The following is an 11,172-nucleotide window of genomic DNA, read 5'->3' on the forward strand; positions in this document are numbered from 1 at the left end:
CCTGATCTTCCCTGGTCCATCACAGCCACTGAGTTCCCTCAGTCAAATGGACTCAGTGAAAGAGCTGTCCGGAGTGCTAAAAGACTCCTTGAAACATCAAAAAGAGATGGAACTGATTTCTATTTCTATTTCTCTTTCACGCCACGAGACAACATTCTTGGCACACCAGTACAGAGGCTGCTATCAAGACGAACGTGGTCAACCCTTCCTGTGTGCAAAAAACTGCTAACACCAACAGCAAAAGTGACAACCACTATCAAAACTCAACTCACAAAAAAGCGTAAAACTCAAAAACAGCACTACGACAAGTCCAGCAAGCTGCTCAGTCCATTAACACCAAGCGAGGTGGTGATTACAAACACAGAGAGGACATGACAAGATTGGAGTTGTAAGTAAGGTATGTGTTGAACCTCGCTCTTATGTCGTTGAGTTGGGTGGAAAAGAATACAGGCGCAACAGACAACATCTTCTGCCTGTGAGTGAGCCTCAACCCGAAAAGCTCGCTACAACACAAGATGAACTGGACACGTCTCGATGAGCGGATGAAACTGAACCTAAAAAAACACAAACCAACAAACATGAAACAATTCAAGTTCAACTCGACCCACCACAACATGGCACAAAGCAGTCAGAACAGATGATAACACCTACAAAATGCCAAGTACGCTCTGATGACAACTTGTACCGAACCAGATCTGGTAGAGTGTTTAAACCGAATAGTAAATACGTGGATTAAAAGCACACTGGTGCTGTATTTTCTGTTTTGAAATGTGTTTTATCTCGTGTTATGTTATTGCATACTTGTCGCAGTTATGACAATGATTACTGTGAATTTCATTTGATATTTGAACCTTCATTTTGTTGTGTAATCCATAACCTGATAAGTTCTTCCATTACGGTGGTGTTGTTTGATTTGGGTTTGCCTGAAAAGTGCAAAATTAAGAAGGAAAAAAAAACTGAAAAGGGGGATGTAGATAACAGCAATGTTATGTTTGTCCATACTGCCTCCTGTTGCTGCTGTTACGGAGAGTTCCAGCAGGTGTCGCTGTGGTTCTCTGTAGGGGTTATGTGTACTTCCGGTTACGAGTGTACGGACGTTCATGTTGGCTGCTAATAAACACCTGGCATACAGTTACAGCGGACTGATTATTATAAGCAAACCTACAGGTTTGAAAACTGCTTGAAACTATAATTGTATTTCATTCACCACAAATAACTATCTGATTGAATAGTTTTCTTATCAGATAGAGATATCAAGTAGTAGTAATAAATAGTAGTAGTAAATAATTTCCCAGTATGTGTAAGTTACACATGCTATTTTTTAAAATTATCATTATTTTTTTCTTAGCTAGCAAAAAAAAATAAATTGTTGACATGCGTTTAGTGTAACACAATACGGCAGCGCTAGTATAGCAGTTAGTTTTGTTTTGTTTTGTTTTTTTATTAGTAATATGAACATACAAACAAAATGCACCATATATTACAGATTCAGAGAATAGACATTTCTTACATATTAGCAACTTTCATACAAGAAAAAGAAAATATAAAGATGGGGTCACATAATTTAACAGATTATTAACTCACTAAATCAAAATCTTCTATAAAGGAAACAAAAAAAGCAGCCTTTTTCTTTTAACTAAGGTTAAAAGATTTAACCAACAGGTTTAAGTCGTTTTTCCAGTAAGCTAGTGTTGATTTAGTCTTAAAAAAGCGACATTTATGTATAAATTGCTTGCACAAGATTGATAACACATTAACACCATAATTATCTTTCTTTTCTTTCAAAAACACTCCAAACATTATCATATTTAAGGTAAATGGGGTATTGAATCCCACTGGAATAAAGCCAGGTATGAGTATAGCAGTTAGTTATGGCACATGTACAATGCTACACGTACACGGCATTTTGGAGAGTTTGAATACATTTAAGATTTAAATTAAGATTTTCAAAAAACTAAATTTCGGTAGTCAGAAAAGGAAAGGTGAGATTTTTTTCTTTCTATGTAAAAGATTTGCGTTTTTTCCTCCTTTTTTGAACTTTCTCAGTGTTATAACCACATCTTCTGTTGCACGGGTGCCTTTGCATCCTGCACACCTGGAGATAAGGAACTCACCTCACTCACTCACCTCATTATATATGTTCACCATATGAACACACTATGAAAAGGATGTACATTTTTACATACAATCTGACAGCAAATGAAAAAAGCAGAAATTGAGATGTAATTTTTTTGGTGGTACTTTATTGATTAATTAATTAATTTTTGGTATTATTTGTTGATTTAAAGAAAATACCTGGAATTAGACACTGATACAAAACTAGTGGAACAAAAAAGAAAGATGAGGAGGGAAAAACTGTTAGTGGTCTCCACCTGTATAATCCTTTCTACTTTGAGGGTTGTTGCCCCTCTACCCTACCGCATGTTAATTTCATTAACACCAAACATTAACAACCCCCTCTGCTAATTAACCGAGCAGATCAATATCCCAGTTTTAACTGGCTTGATGCTATACGCTGGTTAAAAAGTATTCTTATATTAGTAGTAAACATCTGCAGCACACCATCTGGTGGCGGTGATGCTTCCTCCTGCTTTTTACAGTATTTCAATGAGCTTAGACAATAAGTGTAAGAGACAGTTTTCTCTGTAAACTAGAAACCGCATCAGAGCTGCAGTGCCTGTCTAATCATTTATTGTCACTTCCTGTCAGTGATGAGGATCCTACTGATTGACGATATGTTATGCACCAGTGCAGCGCATTGTTAAGGCAGGTCGCACTGACGAAGTCTTTTGTCTTTCAGCAGTTTTCTGTCTCCATCACTATATTTTTCCCAGTTTTATCATTTCTTCTTTCTGTCACTCTTCCCCAACCCCCCCCCCCCCCCCCCCCCCGCTCTAAAACATGTTTTTATCCCATGTTTCTCTGAACAACAGCTGCTTCTAAATATATCCTGCAAAACAAAAGAGTCCTCAATAATAGTTGGTGTCTATGTAACATGAAACAACAGGTGTGTGTGTGTGTGCTTTGAGAGTGACCTCACTGTGATGTGATGTGAAGTGATGTGGTGTGGGTGGAGTTAGTCTGTGGTTTCTGAAGTATGATTGGCTCGTTGTGTGGCCTGGCCATGCCACCATGTATAAAAAGGAAACCACTCACACACACTCATGCTTATTTCTTTATTGCAGACTACATTAACCGTTCTCCATGGCTGCTGTCGTTCCTGTGAGTATCTACGTGTGTCTGTGTGTGTCCATGCAGGTGTCTTAATCATCAGAAATAGGTCAGTTCTGTTATTTCTGTATTCTTCATTGTGTCAATGAACTGTGGTGCTGCAGAATCAGTGAAAGTGGCTGAATGAGTGCATGGGAATTTTGTTTCATCCTCAATGTTATTCAAATGTAATACCATTTTAAATATTGTAGGACAATAGAAAAGGTATTGATTTCTTTGTGCATGATCAGTGTGTGTGTGCGTGTGTGATCATGCCTGCATTAATAAAGAACTGTTGGTAGGCCAGTGCAAGCGATCAAGTATCAGTCCTGTAAATGAATCTGCAGAGCTGAATTCTCTTTGCGAGATCAATCCTCCTTTGTGTGTGAGTTTCTGACATAGAGGTCGATCAAGTCAGTGACAAGAAGACAGCCACTCCTGTGCTAATTAAAAGTGTGTGTGTGTGTGTGTGTGTGTGTGTGTGTGTGTGTGTGTGTGTGTGAGAGGGTGTGTAACATTTGAAGTGTGAATGTCAGAGGCAAGATTGCGTGGTCCTATTGTGTTCCGCTGCCTGAGCTACAGTATCTATTATGCTCCAATAGATTAACAGGCTGGGAAGCCAACAATAGCGAGATGCAATTAAATACTTATCTGTATTTCCCATGATGCATCAGCAGTTGAATGATTTGTTAGATAACAGGGTGTGCAAAAATAGAGCAGAACAAAAATAACAAATACAGTTCCAAAGAAGTTGGGACTGTGTAGAATGTAAATAAAAAGCAGGTACAATAGTTCGTGAATGTAATAATCTCACACAATATATCATGTTTAAACGTACATATTTTACTATTTCATGACAAACGTTACCTTAATTTGAATTTGATCTTGAGCAACACATCTCAAAAGTGTTGGGATGGGTAAAACAACAGGCAGTGACACGATTGGGTATAAAAAGAACTTGAACACAGCTGCATGATTCATACACTGAATGATTTTGTAGGAAAATACTTTGTGCATATGCTAAAAATAACAAACTCTCCATCCTTGAATCCCAGTTTGTGTCCTGCTATGCCAGCGTTCAGCCCCTGCAGCTATTCGGAAGGGGACCCAGAGGGGGCAACTATTTGTCGCTTCTCACAAATCGGGGTCCCCGCTGCGCCCCGCGTCCCCGCCTGGCATGCCACGCTCCTAAGATGACCCTGCGGCAGATCTGTCGCATGCTGAAGGTGATGAAGCAGATCAGGAACAGAGAAGCTGCTGCCACTGCATCTCCCACCAGGTGACTTACATCTTTAGTTTGTGATCAATAACCGGGGCTGTGATTGACAGAAAATAGTTAAAAATTCAAATGAATGTAACTGTAGCTTTAAATACTAACAGGTGCAATCACTGAAGAATTAAAGAGAACTGAGTATTCAAATTCAAAACGATTTCTTATTCAGAGGATATAGAGGGTTTTTATATATATATATATATATATATATATATATATATATATATATATATATATATATATATATATATAAAACCTCCATCCTATGTGTAAGATAAAGAGAGGGAGAAAAAAATGACCTAAATCTGGCCTAAACAAAATATATTGTTTGCGGTTTTAGGTCCTCTCCTTCATAATAGAGGTCTACAGAAAAATACTTTTCTTGTTGCAGGAGATATTTTTAATTGCAGTATCATAAATGATCACTTAGAAAGTGGCTAGCCTAATCGTTGGCGCCATTTTTAGCTCTCTTGTAATAAAGAGGCTAATACTAGTTTGTAAGTCAGCTGATGGTAGGACTAGAGAAGGACTGTATTCTTTGATTGGTGTTTTCTTTTTTTTTCTTTTTGTTAGCACAGCTGATCCAATGTGGTGTGTGGATTGTATATAAAATAACTAGTCCCTGAAGCTTGCGTTCTTTGTAATATCCCGAATGGGGTGTGTGCACTGCTTGCAAAAAAAAGACAAATTATGATAAATCTATGAGATAATGATCCTCAGATAATTATTAATAAAGTAAACATTTTGGGTATTTTGCAGTAAACTCAAATGTTATTTTACGGTTTGTTTGTTTAAAAAAGTATATTATTTATTTTGTAAGGTATTGTCCATGTAAAGTAAAGTAATAGTAAAACTGGGTGAGTCAATACGGGTGTGTGTAGCGTCCTGAAGTTCAATGTGCAATGTCCAAGCCTCATTTGTATGTTGTCACCAAAAAGCAGCAGTCTCCAAAACCTATAGTGTTACCATAGTGTGTATCGCATTCTGTATCTTATTTTAGGATAATAGTTTGCCAACAGCAGTTGGTTAGCAGTAAACACAAAGTGAAGCTTTTGGCCTGGTGATCATTACACTGTGTAGCACGCGTTCAAAAAATAATAGTAATAATATCACCTGGAGTTTCTGAGTATCATCTTTTGTGATTAAGGTTCATTAATTATAAGACATGAAACAGAACAGAAATGTTTCAAAGGATACAAACACAAAAAGACTTCGTAAAACAAACTGAGTACTTACTAACGCTGCTACCTCTAAAAACTGTCAAAAGTCTCAAATGAGGCCAAGTTTACTAAAGGGCAATATTACTGACTATGTTTAAATAATATAAGACAAACCATGTTCAAGTCACCTTTAAATAAACAAAAACAATTTAACAGCATTTATTTGTTGTCTGGTTTCACTTATGGTTAAATACATTTTATTGAGACTTGATGGCGTGATAAGTGAAAAACTAATGTAGGTGTTAAAGCTTTCTGTCTGGTGATAATGTAGCAACAAATATTAACTAACGAGTGCTCAGTAATTCATTAATAAATGGATTCTGGGCTGTATTCATCCATTTTGCTTGGGTTAGGTTGAGCCAGTTAATAGCTCACATAAGGCTGATGCATGCAATTTATTATTAAAGCTTCACATTGCAGCGCCTAAAGACCAACCTTGACTATCAGTATCTGTACGATTGAAGCAAAGTTCAGAAAGTTTCTTTAGTGATAATGAAAAGCATGCAGATTTGTGTGTCCACCCATTAGGATGATTACTACATTATTGATGCATGAGGGTAATAACCACAGTGTCTGTGCTGGTCTTGGCTGCCCCAGACTGGACAGTGATCACATCAGTGATTCTACCAGCAGAGGCCACAGGAGCCGGCTGTTAATTATTAAATGCTCCCGTGTCACCACCAGAACAAACAATCACACTTCCTCTTCTCATTTCTCTGTGTCTGGTTTCTCTCTGTGTCCACAGGAAGCAGGGCTCTGCATCTCCGGCTCCAGCGTCTCCAGGCGCCAAGTCAGAGAAGAAATGTGTCCCCAGCTGTCTCAGGCGCAAGCGCAGCATAAAACGTGTGAGCTGACCCGTGACACCCGGATGACTTCAGACAAACTTATTACCCAGAAGAAACCTATTTACTATCACATTCACGGTGACGTGGGAGATCATCATCTTCAGTCCCCCTCCAATGAAAAGGCTTTAATGAATTATCTAATGATGCTGGAGGGGCGGACACTTGACTTGCAGCCCACTAGGAGAGGATGAAATGGTCTTATTCCCTCCTGGTTTAGAAAGCGGAGTTCCTCTTAAGATTTTTTTTAAAGACAAAAATACTTAAAGCTACAATTTTTAAAGCCAGATATTGTTGGTGAGAATCATTTGATGGATTGTTTGATGTTTATTTTTAATTCAATTTGTCCCCTTCAGTCTCCAAACTTTTATTAAATTTCCTCTACTTAACCTCCACTTTACCTCTGGACATGTTTTTGTAACTGTGTTTTGTAGTTGCTTTTCAAACACTTTAGACCAGTTTGATAATTATACCTTGTTTGCTTATTGAAGAAAAGCGTGTTCTATATGTTTCTTTCAGTATTGACACAGCCACCTCTGGCAGATGTGATGGTAGTCAACCGTTTCAGAAATCCTAAAGTTTAAAATAGTAAAATGGCAGCTGATTCCTCTGTGCTGTTCTTTACATGCAGTGTTTTATTTGTGTGTTTATTTATCTGTGCAATAAAGCTTTAAGAAGTTAGTGATAAAATGTTTTGCTTTTGAATAAAAACAAAAGAAAAAAGATTAAAATTAAAGATTTCAAAGTAGCCTTTGACTTCCACAGCATATTAACACACTCAACATCCACCTCCATCTGGTTAGTTTAGTCATATATTATTAAAAGTTATTACATTCAAATGTTCAAACTATAAGAACAGTATACATGACATCAGACTATGTAACGTATCCTCGAAGGGTAAAAATGCATCTTATGGTGTTCTGTTTGTGAAATGTGGGCAATCTTCTTATCTTTGATCAGACAGAGAATTTGAAGTATTGAGTGCACCCAATGACTCAGTAGCTTGCTGTTTCTCCTCTAGCAGGAATCACTTGCAGTATGTTTTCAGTCATTGAGGTTTGTGGGCATTCAGTTTTATGCACAGCATTTTAGGCTGTCAGACAGATGGCCTCACTCACTTTGACTCTAGAATGCTTTGTTATGCAAAGGATTTCATGGTCAATGCAACTGCAAATCATCATCCCTCTACCACTGTACTTGACAACTGGTATGAGGTCTTTCTGCTGAGATGCTGTGCAAATGTGGCATTGGATTATGGCCAAATGCTTCCATTGTGGTCTCATCTGTCCAAAGGACATTGTTCGGAGGCAACTTTAAAACCTAAAGATTGCTACAATGTTTTTCTTAAACAGCCCTTTGAACAAGCCACTCTTGTTCAGTCTTTTTTGAATTATTCTGTCATGATGCTGAACCCGAAATTCCTCCAAATCCATCCATCAGAGTGTGAATGTGGGTGTAAGCTAGAAAGAACTTAAAGGCGTAGAATAAAGTGCTGTATGAAAGAGTGATGAATGTGGCTTGCATAAAGCATTCTGAGTCCTCGGCTACAGTAGAAAAGCATTATAATAATGAAAGGCTCATACAGAGTCATCTTAGAGAAAGTAGCGCTAACCAGAAAACACTTTTTGCTTTTAATCCAGTGTTCGTGACCTCTAAGGTCCTGTGTCAGGTCTTTGCTACATTTCTTTCCTATTTATTAAAGAAATTACTTTCAGGTGTTCATCTGCTGCCACGTCTTTCTTTTGGGTTTTGATCGGTTTTGATCAGTGTTAACAGCTCAAAAACAAACAAAGAAAAAAAAACCAAAACATTCCTTTGAAAGTGATCAGGTACACAGACTGGAATGAAAACTTTGAAAGAGCTTCACAAAGCCAGGAGCCAGGAAGTCTGAATTCTAAGAAACAAAGTAAAAAGAGATGTAGGAGTGACAAGACTGTCACACAGCGCCCTAATGCACCTGTAAAGTAAGACAGCTTAATTACTGATCTTAAGAATTAGATGCTTTGGGGGAAAACACTCATGTCCATCCTTTTCCTTTTGCTCATCTGGAGCCGGGTCGCAGGGGCAGTAGCCTAAGCAGGGAAGCCCAGAGCTCCCTCTCCCCGGCCACCTTCTCTAACTTATCCGGGGAAAATTGAGTCGTTCCCAGGCCAGCCAAGAGATATAATCTCTCCAGGATGTCTTGGGTGTGCCCCAGAGCCTCCTCCTGGTGGGACATGCCCAGAACACCTCACCTAGGAGACACCCTATCCGATGCCCGAACAACCTCAACTGGCTCCTTTCGAGGAGCAGCAGCTCTACTCTGAGCCCCTGCCGGATGGCTGAGCTCCTCATTGTATCTCTAAGGGAGAGACCAGCCACCCTTCAGAGGAAGCTAATTTCTGCCGCTTGCTTCCGCAATCTTGACCTTGTGGTCACTAACCAGAGCTTGTGACCATAACTGAGGGTAGAGATATAGATCGACCTGTAAATCGAGAGCTTGGCTTTTTTACGATCAACTTTCTGTTGACCGATACAGCATCTGCAGTAGTTCAAACATGACGTACAAATGTGGGTTGCAGCAAAGATGTGAAGCAATATGTAATTTATGAACAAAACACACAAAGAAGCCGTGAGGCACCATTTTAACAATAAAAGCATGGATGTAATTAATGAGATTAACAGTGACTTTGTTCTATTAAAGAGTCTAGTAAGGCTCAGAGCGAACCTACACAATATTAGGAATCTGTGGTAGATAAATGGAATTCTGCCATTGCTCACTTTATTAATTGCATCTTATTTCTAGAATTCTTTGAAAGTGTCAATCCAAAAAGGTGTCATATATAAAGCCACAATATTTTTTAACTAAAGAAGCTAAAGTGTTCATATTATTCAAAGAAAAGAAGACCCAAATTCTATGTAAAAGTAAACATGTTGATGAAGAGGTATCACGTGAACCAACAGAAAGGCAGTCAGATGGAAAAGTAGTCACTGTAAAAGGATCACAAAGTTCACAACTCGCTGTTTGTTTACAGCCCAGAATTATTCATTTGCTGGCTAAATAATGTGGAAACTACAGGTCACCTGTACATTTGCACACGAGCATGTGTGTGTGGACAAAGAGAGCGTGCAGTGGCCACCGCTGATCACACAACACTACTGTTAAAAGTTTGATGTGTGTGTTGGTGTTGGAGAGTAAGCGAACGTGAGCGAGGAGTCAGGTTGTAGGACAGGAAGCCTTCCTTTTTTCAGTATAAGAAGAAAGCCAATACTTCAGACCTGGACACAACAACAGCAACTAATGCTGGTGACCTGTAAAAGACAGCTATACATTGTGATCAACCATTCATTGTACAGGTTTAACATTAAATAAACAAACAACAGGTCAAATAGACTGGAGTCCCCTGACTGTGCTGTAACACAATCTCATATTTAGTCTCTGAAACCAATGCTAAATAAAACCGGTATTCATTTACAATAGAAAACATGTAGAAAATGTACAATTTAAAGAAAAAATGGTAATTTTGAATTTGATGGCAACAAATATGTCAAAGTTAGCACTGTGTAGCATTTTTTAATAAACAATAGTCTAAGTCTGAGAGCTGAGGAAACAAGCTGCCGAACTTTTGTGAGAGGAACTTTGTCTGATTTGGGATTCTAGTGCTTTAACTGTCCTGGTTCTTCTTTGGTGTATTTTGTATTTCATGATGCACCAAATGGTGAAAGGTTTGGCCAATCAAGGGAACACAGACTTTTTTTTTCATATGAAGCCCTGCTGTTGTCATACACCAATCAGACATCATATTATGACCACCTGTCTAATATTGTATTTGTCCACCTTTTGCTGCCAAAACAGCCCTGACCCATGGAAGCATGGACTCCACTAGACCGCTGAAGGTTTGCTGGGGTATCTGGTACCAAGTCCGTACCAATAAAGTCCTTTAAGTCCTGTAAGTTGTGAATGTAGAGCCTCCATGGATTGGACTTGTTTTGTCCAGCACATCCCACCAATGGTTGATTGGACTGAGATCTGGGGAATTTGGAGGCTGAGTCAACATCTCAAACTCATTGTTGTGTCAGTTCCTGAACCATCTTTGCTTTGTGGCAGGGCACATTATCCTGCTGAAAGGGTCGCATCCATCAGGGAGTACCGCACCGTTAGTCTACGTGGTCTACGGCGTACGTGGTGCCAGGTGATGCCCAGGTAAGCGATGCAAACCCACCAAGTCATCCACGGGATGTAAAAGAAAACATTATTCATCAGATCAGGCCACTTTCTTCCATTCCTGTTGTTGTCTGTCGTTGTGACCATTGTTGCCACTTTCGGTGGTGGACAGGGGTCAGCATCGGTGCACCTTCATCTCATATGCGACAAACTGCGATGCACTGTGTACCTTTCTATCAGAACCATCATGAACTTTTTCTGCTATTTGTCTGTTCTGGACCACATGGGTCAGCCTTTGCTCCCCACATGCATCACTAACTTCGACCCCACATGATCCTGCACTGGATCAGCACTGTTAATTTCTTGCACCCCACAAGAGCTGCAGCTTTTGGAGATGCTAAAACCTGTACATACTGTTCAGCAACGATGGCGCCTTTCCAGATGTGCAAGCTGCACCCCCATACTATGAAATATGCAGCCTCT

General features: G+C 39.2%; 1 protein-coding gene across 1 annotated transcript; it reads left to right on the plus strand.

The window, feature by feature from the left end:
• Positions 1-3,149: 3,149 nt before the first annotated feature.
• LOC143419558 (uncharacterized) lies at positions 3,150-6,940 on the plus strand. The gene is made up of 3 exons (XM_076886811.1): positions 3,150-3,222; positions 4,266-4,489; positions 6,449-6,940. Exons 1-3 carry the CDS (start codon positions 3,205-3,207, stop codon positions 6,555-6,557), a joined length of 351 nt encoding a protein of 116 aa, XP_076742926.1. The 5' UTR covers positions 3,150-3,204; the 3' UTR covers positions 6,558-6,940.
• Positions 6,941-11,172: the final 4,232 nt, after the last annotated feature.

This window comes from Maylandia zebra, linkage group LG7 (assembly GCF_041146795.1).
Source record: "Maylandia zebra isolate NMK-2024a linkage group LG7, Mzebra_GT3a, whole genome shotgun sequence".
Taxonomy (NCBI): Eukaryota; Metazoa; Chordata; class Actinopteri; order Cichliformes; family Cichlidae; genus Maylandia; species Maylandia zebra.